Source organism: Python bivittatus, unplaced genomic scaffold (assembly GCF_059951505.1).
Source record: "Python bivittatus isolate LINGU-HERP-01145 unplaced genomic scaffold, Pbiv_v1 ctg000480_np1212, whole genome shotgun sequence".
Classification (NCBI taxonomy): domain Eukaryota; kingdom Metazoa; phylum Chordata; class Lepidosauria; order Squamata; family Pythonidae; genus Python; species Python bivittatus.
In genome coordinates, this window is record NW_028277075.1 from 2,487,286 (window position 1) to 2,510,295 (window position 23,010).

The 23,010-nt window shown below is 36.1% G+C and overlaps 1 protein-coding gene across 5 annotated transcripts in view; it reads left to right on the forward strand.

Moving 5' to 3' along the window:
* The window catches only part of EFCAB11 (EF-hand calcium binding domain 11), a 236,529-nt gene that overhangs the window by 19,960 nt on the left and 193,559 nt on the right, over positions 1-23,010 (forward strand). Inside the window, exon 6 of one of the 5 annotated variants that reach the window (XM_088145250.1) lies at positions 14,709-15,314. The exons of the other annotated variants lie outside the window; for them this stretch is intronic. Within the exon in view, the coding sequence (XP_088001376.1) occupies positions 14,709-14,724 (16 nt within the window). The 3' untranslated portion in view covers positions 14,725-15,314. Of the gene's footprint in view, positions 1-14,708; positions 15,315-23,010 lie in introns of those variants that run through there. 5 annotated transcript variants of the gene reach the window in all.

Sequence of the window (23,010 nt, forward strand, 5' to 3'; positions counted from 1 at the left end):
TGTATGTGTACATGTGTGTGTGTGTGTATCCTGCATGCTGTATGTGTCCATGAAGCAAATATAGTCTGTTAGCTATTGCTGCTTTTGTGGGTTTTTTTGATCAGGATATGTAAGGTAATATTTGAACTGAAGCTGATATTATGTTTCTCATTTTAACTTGACTTACACTTAGATGAATAGGACCATACACTAGAGGCACATTATCTGTTCCAGTCCAAAATTACTTGAAATTATATAATAACCTGATTTTGTGTAGATACCTTCAGCCAAGATCTTGTGCTGTTTCTGAAATTTTGATTTAGACATATACTGCAGAGTGAATATGAAACATTCATCTTCCCATGGCTAGTTGCCATGGGAACATGGTACACAGTGCAGTGTCATCCAATTCTGGTGATTTCTGCAGTAGTTTTTTGTTGATCTTCTTTCTTAAGCAATATTCACATAACATAATCTTTGCAAAATATTCTCTAATGACTTACATATTCTACCTATGTGCTGTTTCCTACTGTATTGTTTTCATTTAATGCATGTTTTAAAGTGTTTCTTAATTCTTACATTTTGTACTTATTCTGTAGAATTGAAATGGTATTTTACTAGCCCAAACTTGATGTGTATCCCAAATAAATAAAATATTCTCATTCCTTACTATGAAAAGAATAATTTGTTGCTACAGAATGTGAGCTCACATTAATTATTACAATTCTAGAGAAAAAGTCTTCCTCTTTCTTTCTTTCTTTCTTTCTTTCTTTCTTTCTTTCTTTCTTTCTTTCTTTCTTTCTTTCTTTCTTTCTTTCTTTCTCTAGTCTTCCTTGGAGTAGATCAGATAAGAAGCTGGGAAGTGGGGAAGCTTTTTCTGCTTTTTTTCTGAAAAAAAATATAGGGGAGGAAATTAAATGTATCCAGTCTTAATTTTTAATCCATTTGCTGATTTAAGTTCATTTTGCAATTGCAGTGTGTGCTATGTGTTCAGTGCGCACTGCGTTGTGTGTAATTTACTTTATTCATACAGTTAGAAGGCTTGATATCTTTTAAAAATATAAAACATGTAATTTAGTCGTACAATAATTACCTTAATTGAATTTACTTTCAGATATTTGTCAGCTTTATTTTGGTGCTCCTTTATGTTTCCAAAGTTCTTTGAGTCAAAAGTAGATCCACTGACTTCTATATAAAGAGTCAGAAGCAGACAAGCTCCTCTCCCATCCCCAAACATTTAGTCTTTGGTAAAAATGGCAGAAATGCATCTTGGTCTTTCAGTAGAGAGTGGTACTACATTGCGTGTCTTCCTCTGTATCAGAACGGTTGTGGTCTGATATACTAAATAAAAGCCTTCCTATTATACAAGTTGCCAAGGGTTTATCCTGATATGTTCAAAATAAAAGAACATTTTAAAAACCAGCAGTTCATTGAAAAGGGCAAAATATAAACAGTTAATGAATAAAAATTGGAACTACTCAACTTCTATTTTACCTTAGTTTGTTCCAGCAAGAAGGTACTGTTCCAGGTAACTGTAAAGAGTGGGCTGAAGGGGCAGGATTGAAACTTGAGATTGATAAAAACATGGTCAGGGACTACCTATATACTTTGAATGAGTTGATTGATTATGTGCCATCGAATAAGTGTTGACTCTGAGCGGCCACATAGATAGGCTTTCTCCATGACTATCTGCACTTAACATTGTCCTTCAGATCTTCCAATGATACACCTATTGCCACTGTAATGGAGTCATCCACTTGGCTGCTGGTTGACTTCTTCTCTTTTCTTTCACCTTTCCCAGCATTATAGAGTTTTCTAGCAAGCTAGATCTTTGCATTATGTCATAATTATCATAATTTTGCTCCATTACCATCTTTTGGTTGGCTATTCCCTACAGTTAGCAGTCTTGGCTTTTGAGCTATTCTGGGGATTCCTCTCTTTATTTTTCATTTTCATTTTCATGTTTCATGTTTCATGTTTTATGTTTCATGTTTTATCATTTATCATATTTATGTTTTATGTTTTATCATTGAGTTATCCCAACTATATTGGTAGTTTATTGGTGGGAGTAGTGCTATTTTCACTCCAAAATCAATATTTGGAGAATAGAATAGAGTAGAAATATTTGATTAGTACATGTTAATGAAGGTGTGAAGTCAAGGTCATTGTTGAGCTGAGGTGTGTGAGAAATTGCCTTTGATTATCTATTTAAATGTGTTTTGTTGTTATAATTTATACGTTTGAAAAACAAGGACCACAGGTAGTTTCATTAGCTCCCTGGTTTATGAAGATGAGAACTCATGAACAAACTGATAATTTTGGACTGGCCAATTTAATGGACAAGTTCTTTATTCTTCAACTCAGTTTGATCAGTGAAGGTGCAGAGTGCATATTTATTCCCAAATGACTGTTTCTGGGGGAAGCAGCCACTAAAACCAGGCAGGTGGTATTACAGATGCTCAACAGTTACTTCACAGGGAGTATGATCCAGGAGAGCTATATTATACAGCAAGTATGGAGTATATACAAGAGCAAACATATTGGAGAACACCTTAAATGTCAAGCTAAACAAGCAGTCATCAAAAGTAGTAATGGCTGAGCTGCACTGCAAGCCAAGCTTTTGTCCAGGTAAGAAAATACTTATTTGTGAAAATATTTCAATATAACTATTCAAAGAGCACTTCAGCTTCTTTTTCTATAGTATCAAATGATTTTATATTCATGGTGCACTTATATTGGTCAAAGTGCCTTTAGGCAACATCAAAACAAACAAAAAACAAAGTAAAAAGAGCTTGACACAAAGTAGTACATATGGGAAATAGAAAGTGTCTGAGATGCGTCTAAGTGTCTAAGATATAGATTTATTTATCTTAATGCTATGCATGTACCTCAGCAACAAGCGGTAAAAATGTGGATTAATGACTAAAAAGTAATTCAAGAAAACGACCTGTGCATTAATAGTTCCATAATCAAGTACTAGTAGGAGTTAAAAGCAGAGGTATGGAATAAAAAATGTTTCCAAAAAGGTAGAGAAAATTTTGAAAACAGATTATTCTTGTTACAGTATTTTGTATCCTATTATCCATGGGAAGGAGGGATTGATTTTTAGATACCCTGGCTTCCATAATCCAGAAAGGGTTTGGTAGCACCTTTTAAGACCAGCAACTTTATTTAAGGCATACGTTTTTGTGAGCTACAGCTATAGCTGGACAAGGCCAGATCATAGGAGTTAAAGAGCTTTCACATTTCTTACAGCATCAGCACAAAAAATATAAAGTCTAGCCTTTTAAAAACATAAACATGTACTAATATTTTCTTATGAATTCATTTCATATTTAACTCATAAGAAGTATATTTTATAATTTTTAACCCCTGGACTCATGGATTCTCCAGAACTGGATATTCTAATTCTTCATTCTACAATTTAGATATATAACTGATCCTAACTTTCGTTTTACATTTTAATTCCTTATAAAATTGGATTTGTTTCAGTTCAAGCAATGCACCTGCTAAAGCATCCAGGACATACTGTTTAGTTAGTACCTGTTCAGTTATCTATACAGCTAAGTGAATGTTGTAGGTAAATCATATTTAAATAGCAATCTCTCAGAGTCTTTAAAACAACCAATCAACTGATTTAAAGTATTGATCCCTTATTTGGCAAAAGCATTTCAACTATCAGTACATATTCCCCACTATTTTCAAATATGGTTTATTCGACAATATCAGTTTATCATATGAGTTGGGATTAAAACATAATTGCTTACCTATTAATGACCAAATGCGTCTGGGACCTTTCAAAGCTGGAGATAAAGATTCCTTTCTAATATATCTGGACTGTAAAATCTGCCAAGATTTCAAGGTATTATTCACTTACTCTCCAAGAAGGCCCAGAGAGAAGAATACTCATAGAAGGTCTTGCTCCAGAAAAAACATAGATGTTAAAATAAAAGCCCAGTGATACAGTTGAAAATCTGATACGTTAAAGCCACTTTCATCATAAATAATCTCAGTTTGGCCATGGATATTTGAGGGGCTTTAGCTTGCCGTAAAAAAAATCCTCATTAACTTATCTATCCATGTAAAATATCTAATGGGGAATAACATTAGAATCCTTCTTAAAATATATATTAATCTTGCCCCAGAGACAAAGGGGATGATTATCAAATTTGCAGATGACACAAAATTAGGGGAAGTGGATAACACTTTAAGGAGAAAGAAAGGATTTAAAAATATCTAGATAAGGCTTGAACTGCAGGTTGAAATGAAGAGGATAAAATTAAACCACTGGAATAGGCTGCCCTTCAAAGTAATATATTCCCCTTCAATGAGGTCTTCAAACAGAGGCTGGAGAGTCATCTGTCTGAAATGCTTTAACAGATCCTTCATCAAGAATAGGGTTGGACTCAGTGACTTCTGAGGTCTCTTCCACTGTTGTGACTGTTATTCTATGATAAATCTAATTGCAGGAAAAATTCATTGGAGCATTACAAATGTAGTGTTTTGAAGGAATTCCTTACTTACTAAAATTTGAATATACAAAAAAGGTCCATTGAGTATCCATTGCAATGCATTGGCTTATTCCATATGGCCATAGGAAGTCATTGGAAGATTTTTAGACATCTGTTTCCACATTGTAACATTTGCAATACAATAGATATTTTATATTTTAAGGAAATGCACAGATCAAAATATTTGTTTAAATGGTGGTCTTCTAACTATTGTGATTTAATTTTATTCCAGACTTCTCTATCATTTTGTTATCTTGCAACAGAATGCATTTATCATGTCTGCAGTTTCATCAATATTGCTCACTAAAGAATAGAGAATATTAATGAATCCTAACCCACCCACCCCCTGCCTTGTAAAATTTCTCTTTGTGTAAATGTTGGAAATTCAAAAGTGTCTATCTACAGAGGAGATAAATAATATACCTATACATATTCAATAGCCTGCAGACATTATAAAATTCCTTCCAAATTAGAAATTGCTGGCCTTTTTCTAACAAATAAATAAATATTTAAGGAAGCCTGATTTCACAATCCCTGCAAAATTTATTCAAGATTAGGTTGCTTTCATCTTTGAAACATGTCTCAGGATCCTACACATTTCATCCCAAGCAAACCAATAATTAATTTTCCCATAGTAGTCAATGAAAAACCCAGATATTATTTTGAATTGGGCCCATAATCAAGGCCAACAAAAGATAAGGAAAAATTATTCAATTAAAGTGGGTTTTTAATTCCAAAGCACTTAATTAAATGTGAAGAGAGTAGCATATTGATGTTTACTTCTCTGTTCAAGTATTATAAGAAGCCAATTATGTGGTACACAGGTAGTCCTCACTTACTGACCTAAATTGGGACTGGCAACTCTATTGCTAAGTGATGTAGTCAGTAAGTGAACTGGCATGTGGCCATGCCTAACATACAATGTCAGTTCTGCTGCAGTCATTAAGCGAATCTCTGCAGGTCATTAAGCACAATATCATGTGACCGCGTCTTGCGACTTCCTGCTGGCTTCCCCATTGACTTTGCTTGTCGGAAGCTGGCTGTGAATGTCGCAAATGGTGATCACATGACCATGGGACACTGTGATCATAAATGGACACTGGTTGTGAGGTGCCCAAATTGTGATCATGTGACCACGGGGATGCTGCAACAGCCACAAGTTTGAGGACCAGTCATAAACCTACTTTTTCAGCACTGTCGTAATTTCAAACTATTGCTGAATGAGACAGTTGGTAAGTGAGGACTTCCTGTATATATAATAATATTTGAGCCTTTCCCAAAATTAGCTGAAGAAAAATTGTAAAAATTGGTTTTATACTTCTTTGTATTTTCTTTTCTCCTACAGTAAGGTGATAAAGACCAATTGCATCCTTGGCATGTTTTAAGTATATCCTTTAACTTAGGTATTGAGAATAGTACAACTTCCTTAGAGTCCTCTGTTTTCCAGTTGAATCTGCTATTATGAAACTTTCCTAAGTTTTTAAAAAGTTTCCAACAGCTTTATTCTATTAAACTTGTTCTATTTATCTGATGTAGAGGTAGGCAACCTGACACTCTCTGGATGTTTTGGACCAGTTCCCTACAGCCCAACCCACTGAGTTCAATAGTATAGAACTAAACCATCTGGAAGCTGCCAGGTTATCTATCCCCAATATAGGGTGTACATACATACATACTCATCATGTCATTTCCTTTGAGGACAAAACATGTAAATTTCAGGAAACAAGTAAGCAATAGTAAGCCAAAGAAATCAAAGGTTATCTAATCAGAGAAAAGAAAAAGAAATAAATTTAAATCTAGTTTATTCTTCTGATCATCTTTGGTAGAATTTGTTGGCATGTTTCCTACCATTCTGAGATGGGAAACCCAAGAAAATTGTAGTTTAACAAACTTCTCTCCCCCACCGAGATCCCTCCCCAAGCCCCTCAGCCTCCCCACACAAAACTACTCAGCCACTAAAAAGTTGCTCAACTTGCTGTAGGGTATATTGCACCTAAAATCATGTTTTCCCCACAATTATAGTTCTTTATTGGGTGCCTTGACAACAGCAAACTAGGTACTATAAACCCCCAGTTGAGTGAATCTTTTGGTGACATGGCCACACTTGGGAAGATTCATTATTGGCTTAAATCTTTTTCATTTCAACACTAAGTTCTGGAGTCTCTGAACATTAGAAGTGTATTTATTTATTTATTAGATTTATTATAGTCTCCCTACTTCAAAAGACTCTGGATGGCTTACAACTTCCCATATACAGTTTAAAACAATTAAAAACATAACCACAAAGCATAACAGCCCAGACAAAATCAGTCATAACAGTCCAATCCCTCTACACCAGAACCAAAAGAAATGGTTTTGTAACCTTTACCAGCTAATAAGTACCAAATTGTGTATGCCGCCCAGAGATACATGCAAGTGAGATGGGCAGCTATATTAAATAAATTTTTTTTTTTTAATATATATAGAAGTCTTTGGAAATTTATTTTGAACAGGCCATCATGTCCCTCTAGAATCTGTATGGGAAGGCCTTCAGTGAGATTAGAGGAGTGAAAGGTTGTAAGATTTATATAATGTAGGAATGGCCCAAATCCACACTAATCATACTCGCAGAATTGGCTTAAGTTATTTCTTTAATTGAATTGACTGAAGTGTGTGGGTGTGTGGGTGTGGTGTGGGTGGAGGGTGTTAGTAATGCTTTTTCACACTGGCACATCATGTTAGGTGACATTGTTTATGAAATAAATTAAGCAAGTATCGGAATTTAGAATTACCTGTTCATTCACACTTTTATTTATTAGGAGGATCCACATGAAACTCTGATAACATTCAGTGGCAAAAATACAGAAACATTAAAAAAAATCCAAATGGGAGCAAATACTTTGTCACTGAACTGTACATGAATCTATATGGATACTGGCAAAAGGGAAATCTATGAAAAATGGATAGGTAAGGAAAAGAACAGAAGAAAAAGAGGATTAAATTATTTTGAGGTTTTCTTCAATGGGAAATGTATTATTATAATTAATAATTATTAATGCTGTTAGCATTAGAAATGATAGGGTATTTTTACATTACTTTGTATTTATTAAAACAATACTTGAAAAACTTTTAAACTGCTTAATAACAAGAATCTTAGTGTTTATATTTTGAAAAAAGTACAAATAATTGGAAAAGTATAAGGAAGATTGAAAGTGGAGTTCACTTCCATTTGTCTGTGCATTTTAATATATTTAATCTCTCATAAATATGTATGTATGTAGTAGAGAAGTCTTTGAAATTTCTATCTGTGCTACCTTTAATTTTTTTCTGCCATTTCCTAATCACAGACCTATGAGGGTAAAAGCAACACTTTTTCTTCTTCCTTTTAGAAAAGGCTAAATTCATTTTGCTTTGCACAGCAATTTGAAAGTTCACACAGGAAGAAATATTTAATAACTGTCTATTACCAATTGGGGACATTGCTTACATGAATATTCTTAGAACTTATAGAAAACTGCTATCATACCAACACTGCATGTCTGCAACTGGAAATAAAAATTCCCACTGCTTGCTAGAAACGATTACCTGGGAGAAAATTATCCTAGTTAACTATGATGACATTAGCACTAAAGTTTGTTGCTGAGTAACAGATGTGAAAGTGTTAGGTAGGAAATATTGGTGGTTGTTGATGTTCTAGGGATTGTAATTCCATGAAATTGTCTAGTAAAAATGATTACATATGGCTTACTTTTTAAAAGTGTGTCTATGTACTTTTTCATAATAACATCATCTGTAGTGAATAGATATAAAAAATAAAATGCAAAAATATGCAATCCCATCCTGAATAAAATGCAGCCATATAAAACTTTTCAGTTCAAAGTTTTTAACTGAAAACAATGTAAAAACAACAACATAAACCATTGAAACTTCAGAGTTCTCCTTAGCGTCTCAACCAAACCATTATTTTATTATGGCTGAGAAATAAAACAGTATGAAAATATGTTAAATACATGAAAAGTCTTTTTGGATTTTTAAACAATGTTAAATAGAAAAAGAACCATGAGTAGAATCTGGCATAGCATTGCCTTCTCTAAGCTCAAGAGGTTTGCTACAAAGGCAAGTGGTTTAAGCACAGAGATGGCCTAGGCCAGGAGTCCCACTGGGAATTATAGGAGGGACGCATCTGCCTGCCTTTCCATATTGTGCACTGCACACCCATTTGCTTCTCAAACAACCATTTGAAAACAGGTGAGTGGAGTTCCACTAGGTGGGGCTATTCTGACAGATTACTTATTGGGAATTCTGGGAGTTGAAGTCCACACATCTTAAAGTTGCTAAGGTTGAGAAACACTGGCGTAGGCTAAGCTTGACTGTGCATCCACATTCCCACTGTACTTTGGAAACATCAGGCATTCTTACAGCAATCTGTGTAAAACTGTTGATGGCAACCATGATGCCTATTGTAAGGTTGTAGGTGCTGGCCCCCATCAACCTACAACCATCCTACACATGGAGATGCATTTTGTTGGCAACAGGATGTGCTGGCAGCTACAGTGGAAGACATCCTGTCAATCTTCTGGTAATAGTCAGCAATGTGGTTTGCCTACAACTGTTAGCAGTAAAAAGGAGGACTGGATAATGCCTAAACAGGGCTACAGGCTCCCCATTTCTGATTCAAACTGTGTTTATTTTAGCTCATATTTCAGGGTGCTTGTTTTCATGCTTCTATCTCCCTTCCATGTTCCTGTAAGTGAAATGAATCTGAGTCAGGAGTCAGTTCTGAAAATAAGCACTACAAGCTTTGCAACTTATTTCAAAGTATCAAAATATCACTGTTTGTTAATTTTCTGGTAGTTATGTTGGCAAGTATGTGAGTGATACCAGCAAGAAAACTCAACCAAACAAATAGGAACAGCTGACATTTTGTGCTCTCTCATGTTTTTATTTCAAAGAATATAGTCTCTTTGTTGACAATATTCCTTCATGGGCTGTCTGCTTTTATTGTTATATTTTGTTTATCTCGTTCATTCTGAAATGGAACCTGGCTTTGGTCATGAGGTTTAAAATGTTTTCAATCATGGATGAAGATAAAATTGTAAAAAGAAACATATTTAAGTAAAAGAATAATAAAATATAGAGCGAAAGGTTATGTTTTCATTTTGTCACATATAGATAGTTTGCTTTATAATATACCTTTTTTAGTGCTGAAGTACATGAAGCATTTGCTTTCATTGTGTGGAAATATTGTTAAGGAAGTGGTGGTAGTCAGTGTCAAATTCAAAAGCGAAGCATTTTCTTTTTAATATTGGTAATACTCAGCATAAGAATATTTTTATTTATTGGACATTGTGTTTTATCTTCCCTTGTTTAAAGGGAAGATATGGCAAAGCTATTTAGAGAACCAGCTGCATTAAAATTTATTGTTATCAGTAGATGATGCAAACTGGCTACTATTCTGTATATATGAATAAAACACTCGGTCATAATCTTCACCAATGAAAAAGGGACAAAATCAAGGTTAAAAAAAGGGGGAAAGCCCATTTATACAACTGAAAAGTTGGGGCAAATTTAAAAGGAAAATCATGTAGAAAAAGCAAGATTAGACAAACCAAAAAGAATTTTATTGAAAGTTTCCTCTCCTATAAGAATAATAAATACTTAGAGGGCCAATTTACATATGGAATTTATTGCCAAGAGATTGGTAGATATAAATGTTATAATACAGAAATGTTTAAGAAACCAACATTTCTACACGTATTTAAACTTCTAAATGATGATAATTGGGAATAAGTTTCCACTGAAACTTTTAGTTACATTATAGGTCTTTCTGTGTTTTCATCTGACATACCAGGTTATTAAACGCTGATACTTAGATCTAACAGCTCCCTAATGAGACCATTATGATCTCCTCTTTCTTCTCCTTTTCCTAGATTATTAGTTTCAAAGCTCAAAAGAAAAACTGTCAGTTCAAGGTTCTAAACTTGCAGCAGTATAGGCCTTCCAAGTGATCAAAATTGTTGCAATGCTAAACATGTTATAAGATCACTTGTCCTTCATTTGGCTTTACACTATGAGCATTATAGGTGGCTCTCACCCACTTTGCAGAAAACCCATTCGGAGATTTTACACTCCTGGCATCTTTCTCTAGTTGATGTTTCATCTCTGATGAAAACAAGCACATAACAAATCTAAACATCATTCAATTTTTGAGGGGCTGGCAAGACAAAGGTACCTTTTTATATCTGTGATGGTCATGTCAGAAGTTAGTAAATTTTAGAATACGATATTTCAGGAAATTGCATTAATTGCTTATCAAAGAATAGAGAAAACATTTATACCTTTTATCATTTGTTCTGATAATACAAATCTGAAATGCAAAGCACCATTCAATTTTTTATGAATGGCTGCTAGATTAGTAATAGCAAAATATTGGAAACATCTAGAAGGGGCATATAAGAAAAATTGGTATGATAACGTATAGTCTAGTGCGATAATGGAAAAATTAACATATAAATTGAAATCAGATGAAGAAAATAAGGGGGAAAATACTTTTTTCTGTATGGTTTGATTTTATAAAATACTCTGATAATGAAAACAATAATCAACCACCTATTTCTCTCACATTATGAGAAACTATGAAAGATATAAATGTTGTAAATTGAATATATGTGTGTGTGTTATTAATATTAACAATACTCTTGCTTTGGCATTAAAATGTATTGATCTGAATTTGTGAAGTTTTGTTTGTACCGTTATAAAATATATCTTTTCATGTGGTTTTATATTAGCATAATAATCTTCAAAAATTGCTGTAAAGTCTACTGTGTCACTTTGTAAACTCTGTGTGTCTGTGCGCGCGCGCGTGTCCTACTTAAGCAGTATCAGTAGTAGGCATCTGCACAGATAAGAAATGTTCTACTTAGGAGTGAGTAAGATGTTCAATGTTTAAACTGATATTCATAACTATTAGGGGCAGTTTGTGGTGAAAAAAGACCCTGAAAAGTGATATTTTTAAACAATCTAAATTTGTTTTAAATAACAACAATTGAATGAAAGATAGGATATGTAACAAAGAAACACTCTTAGCTAAGGTTTACATTTTATGTATTAGTTTCTTGTAATAATAAATACTCTCACAAGTGATATACAGATACTTTTCTACATAGGACTATGCATGTCTGAAAGTGCCACCAGCTTCACTGAAGGAAATTTGCTCTTTCAAATGTTTTTACTCAAACCAAGCAAAAATGAACTAATACGTTCACAAATAGCAAACTCATGTAGGATTCGTACCCTATCAATATTTTATTTTCCATCAGCAGGCCTCTAGGTTAAGTAATGACAATTGCCATCTGAAGGTTGTTGTTGTTGTTGTTCAGTCGTTAAGTCGTGTCCGACTCTTCGTGACCCCATGAACCATATTGTGCCAGGCCTTCCTGTCCTTCACTGCCTCCCTGAGTTTGCTCAGTTTCATGCTCATTGCTTCAGTGATGCTATCTAACCATCTCATCCTCTGCCGTCCTCTTCTCCTTTTGCCTTCAATCTTTCCCAGCATCAGGGTCTTTTCCAAAGACTCCTCTCTTCGCATTAGGTGACCAAAGTATCTGAGCTTGAGCTTCATTATCAGTCCTTCCAATGAGCAATCAGGGTTGATTTCCTTTAAGATTGACTGGTTTGACCTCCTAGCAGTCCAGGGGACTCTTAAGAGTCTTCTCCAGCACCACAGTTCAAAGGCATCAATTCTTCGGCACTCAGCCTTCTTTATGGTCCAGCTCGCACAGCCATACATTACTACTGGAAAAACCATAGCTTTGACTATGCGGATCTTTGTCGGCAAGGTGACGTCTCTGCTTTTTAATATGCTATCTAGGTTTGCCATAGCTTTCCTCCCAAGGAGCAAGTGTATTTTAATTTCATGGCTGCAGTCTCCGTCTGCGGTGATCTTGGAGCCCAAATAAATGAAGTCTGTTACTGCTTCCATTTCTACCCCTTCTATTTGCCAGGAATTGATGGGTCCAGATGCCATGATCTTAGTTTTTTTAATGTTGAGTTTCAAGCCAGCTTTTGCACTCTCCTCTTTCACCCTCATCAAGAGGCCCTTTAGTTCTTCTTCACTTTCTGCCATTAGGGTGGTATCGTCTGCATATCTGAGGTTATTGATGATTCTCCCTGCAATCTTAATTCCAGCTTGTGATTCTTCCAGCCTGGCATTTCTCATGATGTACTCTGCATATAGGTTAAATAAGCAGGGTGACATTATACAGCCTTGTCATACTCCTTTCCCTATTTTGAACCAATCGGTTGTTCTGTGACTGGTTCTAACTGTTGCTTCTTGGCCCGCATACAGATTTCTCAGGAGACAGGTAAGATGGTCTGGTACCCCCATCTCTTTAAGAATTTGCCACAGTTTGTTGTGATCCACACAATCAAAGGCTTTTGCATAGTCAATGAAGCAGAAGTAGATGTTTCTCTGGAACTCTCGTGCTTTCTCCATGATCCAGCGAATGTTGGCAATTTGATCTCTAGTTCCTCTGCCTCTTCGAAACCCAGCTTGTACATCCGGTAGTTCTCGGTTCATGTACTGCTGAAGCCTAGCTTGTAAGATTTTGAGCATAACCTTGCTAGCATGTGAAATGAGTGCAATTGTGCAATAGTTTGAGCATTCTTTGGCATTGCCCTTCTTTGGAATTGGAACGTAAACTGACCTTTTCCAATCCCGTGGCCACTGTTGCGTTTTCCAAACTTGCTGGCATATTGAGTGCAGCACTTTAACAGCATCATCTTTTAGTATTTTAAATAACTCAGCTGGAATACTGTCATCTCCACTAGCTTTGTTGTTAGCAATGCTTCCTAAGGCCCACTTGACTTCACTCTCTAGGATGTCTGGCTCAAGGTCAGTGACCACACCAGCATGGACATCAGGGACATTAAGATCTTTCTTGTATAGTTCTTCTGTGTATTCTTGCCACCTCTTCTTAATCTCTTCTGCTCCTGTTAGGTCCCTGCCTTTTTTGTCGTTTATCATGCCTATCTTTGCACTAAACGTTCCTTTGATATCTCCAATTTTCTTGAAGAGATCTCTAGTCTTCCCCATTCTATTGTTTTCCTCAATTTCTTTGCACTGTTCATTTAAGAAGGCCTTCTTATCTCTCCTTGCTATTCTCTGGAAATCTGCATTCAGTTGCTTATATCTTTCCCTTTCACCCTTGCTTTTCACATTCCTTCTTTCCACAGCTATTTGTAAGGCCTCATCAGACAGCCATTTTGCTTTCTTGCATTTCTTTTTCTTTGGGATGGTTTTAGTTGCTGCCTCCTGTACAATGTTACGGACCTCCGTCCATAGTTCTTCAGGCACTCTGTCTACCAAATCTAATCCTCTAAATCTATTCATGACCTTCACTGTGTACTCACAAGGAATATGATCTAAGTCGTACCTGAGTGGTCTAGTGGTTTTCCCTACATTCTTCAATTTAAGCCTAAATTTTGCAGTAAGAAGCACATGATCTGAGCCACAGTCAGCTCCTGGTTTTGTTTTTGCTGTCTGTATAGAGCTTCTCCATCTTTGGCTGCAAAGTATATAATCAATCTGGTTTCGGTATTGACCATCTGGTGATGTCCATGTGTAGAATCGTCTCTTGTGTTGTTGGAAAAGAGTGTTTGCTATGACTAGCTTGTTCTCTTGACAGAACTCTATTAGCCTTTGCCCTGCTTCATTTTGTGCTCCAAAGCCAAACTTGCCTGTTATTCTGATTACTCCTTGACTTCCTACTTTAGCATTCCAATCCCCTATGATGAAAAGGACATCTTTTTTTGGTGCTAGTTCTAGAAGGTGTTGTAGGTCTTCATAGAAGCGGTCAACTTCAGCTTCTTTGGCATCAGTGGTTGGGGCATAGACTTGGATTACTGTGATATTGAATGGTTTGCCTTGGATACGGACTGAGATCATTCTGTCGTTTTTGAGGTTGTACCCCATTACTGCCTTTCCCACTCTCTTATTGACTATGAGTGCAACTCCATTTCTTCTAAGGGTTTCTTGCCCACAGTAGTAGATATAATGGTCACCCAAATTAAATTCACCTATTCCCGTCCATTTCAGTTCGCTGATTCCCAAGATGTCGACGTTCAATCTTGTCATCTCATGTTTGACCACATCCAGCTTGCCTTGGTTCATAGATCTTACATTCCAGGTACCTATACAATATTGTTATTTACAGCATCGGACCTTCTTTTCGCTTCCAGATACATCCACAGCTGAACGTCCTTTTGGCTTTGGCCCAGCCGCTTCACTCTTTCTGGAGCTACTTGGAAATGCCCTCCGCTCTTCCCCAGTAGCATATTGGACACCTTCCGACCTGAGGGGCTCATCTTCCGGCGTCATATCTTTTAGCCTTTTAACATTGTCCATGGGGTTTTCTTGGCAAGGATACTGGAGTGGGTTGCCATTTCCTTCTCCAGTGGACCACATTTTGTCAGAACTCTCTGTCATGACCTGTCCGTCTTGGGTGGCCCTGCACGGTATAGCTCATGGCTTCACTGAGTTACGCAAGCCCCTTCGCCACGACAAGGCAGTGATCCATGAAGGGGCATCTGAAGGTATTTTGCTTTAAATCTGGCCCATAAGTAAGTTTTTTACCTGCATATCAAAAGAGACAATGAATCTCATTGCTAGGATTGTTTTGTAAAAATGAATATTTCAGTAAACACAACTACAAGGAGGATCCAGAGAAATTTTAGTTCTTGTTAAGTCCTTCAGATTTTTGGGAGAGAGTAACCAGAATATCCACTGCTTTCCAATGAAATTAATGGAATTTGAAAAAGCTTGAGTGATACATGCTTTTTTTTTTTCTGAATAAAACAGAACATCCCTGAATCTCTATTTGTCTCTATTTATTAATGCTTTTTAGAGAACAAAGCTGACATAACTTAATAGTTAAGCAGATGTTGAAAATGTAGATTAATGTAGTACAATTTCTATCAATTTTCTGATTTGTAGCTGTATGGCACAATTTTTGGTTAATAAACATTAGCGCATATCAGTGTTTTTAAAAGCTGCATATTTTATGCAATTGCATATGCTGAATATAAAGTTCTGTTGCTCCATCTGTTCTTACTAAGAGGACAGCTATGATAGTAATGTATATTATCTAGCTATCTGAAACCTTTATGTGAGTTTTTATACTTAAACAGATGGGGGGATCACTCATTGAGGGAAGGGAATAATATGCTCTAAGAAAATCTAGATATGAACAACTCTGTTTTGACCTCCTGAATGGTGGTTTTTGTTAATGACTATAAGCTGTAGCATTTTGTTTTATAAAATATACTTCTACAGTTTGATCCTAATATTCATTATGTCAACAAATGTTAGAAGAAATATAATTTTCCATCAAGCGTTATATTCTGTGTTGGCAGGTTCCTCAGATCAACGTTTTAAAGCAATGATGACTAATGTAGTATAATTAATAGTATCACTTCCAAAGGAGTAGTTGGTCTTATATATCATTAAAATTGGAGGATGTGGGAACCAGGATACAAGGAGGTTCAGTATAGTAACCCCTCACTGTATAAAGGTTTATTATATGTGAATATCTGCAAAGTCATGTAGTGGCAAGATTGTTTTTACATGAGTTAAAGAACCATATTGTCTAATCAATTTGGAGTTAAAATGGTCCTCAAGTATGTTGTTAGAAGGGAAGAGGTACATGAAGAAATGCATGTTGCTATGTGGTCTAGGTCTATGATAACAACAGAATGAAAAAGTAATGGATGCATGGCATGAAGAACTAAGAAATATTGTTGTTTGGTGGTTGTTTGGTGTAAACAAATCTACAACTCGTACAGTTTAAAAAATGAGGAAGCAGTAAGAATGGGTATAAAAAAGTTTGATGTTGCATAAGGTCTCACATATGATGTTTGAACCATATTTAGAGAAACAGTATAGTGTAGTATAGTGGTTATGGTGTTGGATAGGCACCAGGGAAACTCAGTTGTAATCCTCCCTCACTGAAACTTGTGGATGACTGGGCCAATCACACTTTCTCAACCTCACAGGGTGGTGGTTGTGGAGAAAGATAGAAAGAGAGAGTGCTAAGTATGCTGCCTTCTGCTCCTGAACAAAAGTAGGAACATAAATTGGGGCATAAGCCAAACAAATAAATAAATTGAACATATGGAAGATGGAACAGGTGGGAGACTTCCAGTGAGTGCCATGGTGAACTGCCATCCCTAGAAGACAGGGATAACATTACAGCTGAAAATGGCATCCAGATGTTGGATCTGGACTGATGAAATCTCTCTGGAGGAAGGAAAGATTTCAAGATTACCCACACATACTCTGGACAGCTGTTTTTTGTGAGTAGATGGCAGGAACGGATGTTTTTGTGGTTGGCTTGTGATTGGCTGGGAGTTGTGGGATTCCATCAAGCTTATATCCATTAATGCAGTCTATATGGACTCAAGGTTCGACTGAGGCTCACCTCTTAATCACTTTGGATTTAATTTTTTTTTACTGCTTTTTAAAGGTTGAGAACCTTCAGAACATCAAGTTTTATTGAATTCACTGAGTGAGTTTTCTTCAAGCCTTTAAGAAAGAAGTTTTAACTCTGAGTTTAAAGATTTGTAAAAAAAAAAAAAATTGGAACATACAGCAAAAGGGTGATTAGTACTGATTTTAGAAAGTTTTAAACAGATTAAGGGTTCAAATGGACTTGATTTAAGACTTTGAAGTTAATTAAAATAATCCTTGTGGGAAATTGTTTATGTTTATATTTGGAAGCAACTGATAAGACGACTTTGAAGGTTGGACACTAGATGGCACTGGAAGGAAATAAATGCATTAATGGACACCTAAGAGAGATTTATGATTATTGGGCAATGGTGTTACTGAAGAGTAACAAGTTCCATTGAATAAAACTGAAATCGATTTGAATGTGGATTTAAAAATGACAGCTTATAAGAAAGTGATGGAAAAAGAGAAAATAGTGGATATACTAAAAGATGAAATATTGGATTTACAAATGAAACTGGTTGATGATTTAACAATTTAAAAAGTCATACAAATATTAAACCAGAAGAGTGATATGGATAACCTCTTTATACTGGATTTACAAAAGGGACTTGTTGAAATTGTCAATGATTTCATGAGAAGAGAATATGGACAGTGACATGGATAATCTTTTTATATTGGAATTACAAAAGGGGCTTGTTAAAGAGGCCAATGATCCTGGGAGAAGAGATGAAAAGAGCATGAAAAGAAAGCAGATATTAGGACATCGTTTGAGGGAACTAAAGATTGGGAGAAAGTGCAAAGAATATAAAATTGATTTATTAGATCAAGCCTAAAATAAATGGGTTGCTATATTTGGTAATGTTTAATGGATTTATGTTGACTAGGACCAGATGACGATGTTTTAAAGGTTTTGTTTATCTGAAGAGAAGAGATAAGGGGGATTTGTTTAAGTAGAAAAGGAGATATAAATGTAAAAGGAAGGATTCAGACTGGGTTTATTAGTTATAGTTTGTAATAGTTATGCTGTGATTTCTGATCACCTTTAATGGATTTTGCTGATTAAGATGGAGTGATGAGGTTTTAAAGGTGATTTATAGAGAATAGGGTGAGATATGGGATGAAGAGATGGTTGGTTTTATTTTAAGAGATGGTGATAAACGGTTATTATATTTCCAGGGGATGAAGGGAAAGGTTTCTTTCTTTTTTCTTTCCTTTTTCTTCTTTTTCTTTTCTTTTTTAAAAAATATTTTATATATTTTATATTATGTAGATTGTACTAGTTTTACTTGTATAATATAATCTTTAATAAAAATTAGTACCAAAAAAAAATAAAGAAGAAGAAGAAGATGGAGCAGGTACTCATTCTCGGGAAGAAGGATTAGACACTTTGTGCCAGTAAGCATAAAGTAGTAATAAAGCTAAGAAACGTAACAGTTTATAGCCTCCACAAGAAAAGGCAAGTCTACTGTAGCTGGTTAATGGCTAGAAAAGGCTGGTTTGAAATCTTTAAGAAGCACCACAATTTGCACAATGTGAGAAGAGACAGTACCAGCAAATCTTGAGGCAGCATTCATGTTTCCTGCTAGATTAAAGTAAGGGATAGAAAAAAACGAGCTATGTGCCAGAACAATTCTTCAGGACCAGTGAAACTAGCCTCTTCCATTTCCAAAGAGGAAAAGTTGGCACAGAGTTTCAAAATTGCCAAAGACAGATTAGTACTTTTGCTGTATGACAGTGCTTCAGGAGGCTTCATGGTAAAGTCTATGCTTTTATATCCAGCTCTTAACCCACTCTTAAAGGGGAGAACAAGAATCATCTGCCCATTCCCTGGAAAGCAAGTAAAAAAGCATGGGTAATATTTTAGTATTTCACCTTTAAATAGAAATTTAAAAATAAAAATTTAATTTTCAAGGTATTGCTTTTTGATAATCCTGGCTATCCTGAGGACAACTTCAAGCATTCAAATATTGGTGTTTATTCCTTCAAACACTCCTTCAGCCAATGAATCATGGCATTCTAAAGGCTTTTAAGAACTATTATACATGGCACACATTTTAGCATATTGCTAACATCATGAATAATAACTGGAATCTGATTTTAAAGGATGGGTGGAAGAATACACCATTTCTCATGTGCTAACTATCTAGGAATCCTTGGAGGAAATGATTCACCTTCTAAAATAATAAAATTAATAATAATAATATAAAACAACATTCTCTGGAATAAACTTTGGCCTGAGATTGTCATTGATTTGACTAATTTTCTTTTTGTTGATGAGGTCATCTGCTTTGTTGCTTTTGCTTATTGTCTGGAAGGCAATAGATCTGAAGACATGCAAGCAGGTGATGTTAATCAGCTGTTGGATTCCTGTTCTTAGGAGTGAAATGAAGAGGATCTCCCAAGAACTGATGTTACCATCAAATGATAATGAAATGGATGAAGATCCCAGACTGAAGTTATTTTTATCAAATTTAAATAAGTTATTGCAGCATGCAATCAATTTGGGCAATGAGACAATGGAGATTGATCCTTTTATCAAACATAGCATGAGATTTAAAAGGACATCCTCCTCTTCCTCCTCCTCCTCCTCCCTCCCTCCCTCCCTCTATATTTCGTGCCAAAGTTTCTCTTTCCCCTTTTTCCTATCAAGATTGGTCATTCAGATTAGTGGAGGCCAGCCACCAAACAGAGCTGAAAAACAGGGCTTACTGTCTTTTAGCCCTCTTCTACTGGCTTAGTTCCTGTTTCCCACACTTTATTTCAGGGGCTAATCCCCTGCCACTTTAGATCCCACTACACAAGAAATTCATAACATACCTCGGGAGCTTTGTTTATCAGTTGTAGAATCACCGATCACAAGGGATTTCAAGAACAGAAGCCTTGCAATTGCTGAAGGGTTATTGCATATATAAGCATTCTAGAGACAAGTCATCATCAGCTTAATAAAAAATGTTCATGGATCCCCATAAATTATTTGAGCACCATGTAGAAAACTTTTCTTCAATTTTTAGATGAATTGAGTATTCTTCACCATTACATATAAAAGTAGAAGTCTTTTCAGAAGTCTGATCATCTGGAAAATTTAACAATTTCTTACTGTTGAACAGCCAAGTTCATGCCTTGATGGTATCCTGTTTAGACTATTGTTGGCAAGCCTATCTTACTCTGTTTTCCATCCTTTGGTTCCTGATTTAGCCTTTTCTCTCCCTTCTACTTATCTCTACACTGTCTGGGTCTTTGGTAGCATTATTAGTTCCAACTGCTGGTGCTAACCTTCCATGCCTTGCATACAGAAACACCCAGTTATTTGAATCATTTGATCAAAGTTTATGTTCCTGTGTGCTTCACTCAACCATGCAATCAGGACTGTTTAGGTTTTGTACATGTCAAAATGACTACTTCATGTTTAAGAGCCATTTCCCAACTCCTACTCTTTGGAACTGACTCTTTGTTGAGTTAGATTTGTAGTCAGATCTCATGAGGTTTAAAAAGGTCCTTAAGATGCTTCTTTTTCAGGTCCTTTATAAAGCTGCAAACCCATTCACTTTGGTTGCAGTACCCAATACCAGTTTAAATTATGGAAGTGCTGGGGGTAGGTAAAGACAGATAGACATGCTTGTTTATGGTATGTTGTGACAGTAATGTCTGCTTATACTGCACTTAAGTATAAGAGCATACCCAGTAAAAATACTACTGCTATTTCTATTTTAAAGCTCAGCATTAATATTTTTAGAATGTAGGTTTTCACGGCAGCTGTGTTTTGGCAAAATGACTTCTGGGTAATGCTATATGAGATATTGAATTCATGCTGAGTTTCATTAGTGATGATGCCTGCTGCTTCAGAGCAGAACTGAAACCGAATTCAGTAACAGATGTCATGATCTTATATAGTGCCTGCATTCCTGGAACAGGAAATGTCCACAACCAGTCACTAACTGCTATGTACATGACCACATAACCTTTCCCCCTATTTAAATTATTTGGATGTTTATACATTTCTGCTGCATCTCTCATAATTTTAGGAAAATATCTGTTACATTGTGCCAGGATGTTGACATTCTCTAGATCTATTTTGTGATTTGGCCTTTAGTTTTGGTGATCAGTCAGTGCAGACTGCCCTATGTTTTTCAGACTAGTGTTCCATTCACGTGCTTTAATTCCACATTCTGTGGAACATCCAATTTACCCAATGTAACTGTCCCCACACTTCCATTTTATTTTGTACACTTCCCTTGGTACTTAATTTTAGAAATTTAACCTTATTAAAGAGTAGCAGTTCAGTTTTGTCCACCACTCCAAATCTCACTCCTATGCTTTTCTCATCTTGACATGTACATCTGAATGGTATATATTTTTTGTTGTTGTTCTGATATTTTTCTTGCAGTAGTTTATCTTTTATAATTCTGGGTGTTCTGCTCCATTGAACACAGTCAGTATATAGGGATGTAACATTGATTGCCAAGTTCATTTCAGGTTGATCTGAAGAAGCTAGCAGTATGGATAGCAAAACATTAGCTCATATTAATTATTACCAGCATTACTCAGAAGTCGTTGCACCAATTAATATTTTATAACTATTAAATATTGTTGCAGTGTCAATTAACTAAAGGAGGATATGGCAATTTCTGCAAAATAATCTGCATTTTGTTTACTTTAAGTTTTCATTAGCATGGCTGGTGTGGGTCTTCCGGGCTGTGTGGCTGTGTTCTGGAAGTTTTGTTTCCTAACGTTTCGCCAGCATCTGTGACCGGCATCTTCAGAGAGCAGGAGCACAGACAGGAGCAGTTCTCTCTGTGCCCAGGACAAGGTGACCCTTTTGTGGGTATTTATAGAGATCTGGGGGGATTGGGGGTGTGTGGTGGGGAGGTTAGGGGGTATGTGGGAGTGCGTGGGGTTAGGGTTAACGAGTGGCTGCTTGTTTTGGTGTCAGAATACGTGTGTATCTTCCTGGGAATTAGGCAGGGTTTTTTCTTCTATTGAGTTGTTAACAAATGGCTGCTGGGAGTGATTAGTATGTTCATTGTGTGAGCTGCTCACATGTCCTGGTGGTTGAGCTGAGTTCATTGACCTTTTGCAGGCTGTATTTTTCAGGATTGGTAGCCAGGTTTTGTTGATTTTTAGACTCTCCTCTTTTTTATTGAAGCTGTGCTGGTGTTTGTGAATCTCAATGGCTTCCCGGTATAGCCTGGTATAGTGGCTGTTGGTATTGTCCAGGATCTCTGTGTTTTCAAATAGGATTTTGTGTCCAGTGTGCTTGAGAGCATGTTCAGCTACTGCAGATTTTTCTGGTTGCTGTAGTCTGCAGTGTCTTTCATGTTCTTTTATCCTGGTCTGGATGCTGCGTTTTGTGGTCCCAATGTATACTTGCCCGCAGCTGCATGGTATGCGGTATACTCCTGCGGCGGTGAGTGGATCCCTTTTGTCTTTTGCTGGCGAAACATTGCTGGCGAAACGTTAGGAAACAAAACTTCCAGAACACGGCCACACAGCCCGGAAGACCCACACCAGCCATTGTATTCCAGCCGTGAAAGCCTTCGACAATACATTTTCATTAGCATCTTTAACTTTATAGATTAACATATATGTGAAATATGGGTATTAGATAAACAAATTGCTGAAAGTTAAGAAGTTCAGCTCTCTATTATTTTATAATTTGTCTTTTGAAATGTAAATATTTTGATTCAGATTTCTAGCCTACCTAATTTTTGTTAATTCCAGAATATTGCACTCATAATAAGTTATGAAATATATCCCCAAAAGCCCAAGTAGATTGGATCATTTCTTGAAGTTTGTAGAGCATTTGCTATGTTACTGACGAAAAAATAATTTCAGTTGCTGAGAGGCATAGATTTTGCACATTTATTTCTTCAGTATTTCTCCTCCTTCTCCTTCTCCTTCTCTCCTTACAGTGCCATCTGTTAAATTAGCATGGCGCACTTCATTGCCTCTTTTATGGGAGGTATTACTGCTGTGAAAAGTCTATGCAACTGAAAGCATATTTTTTCATCAGTTTGCTTTTGTTCTAGCTGGATT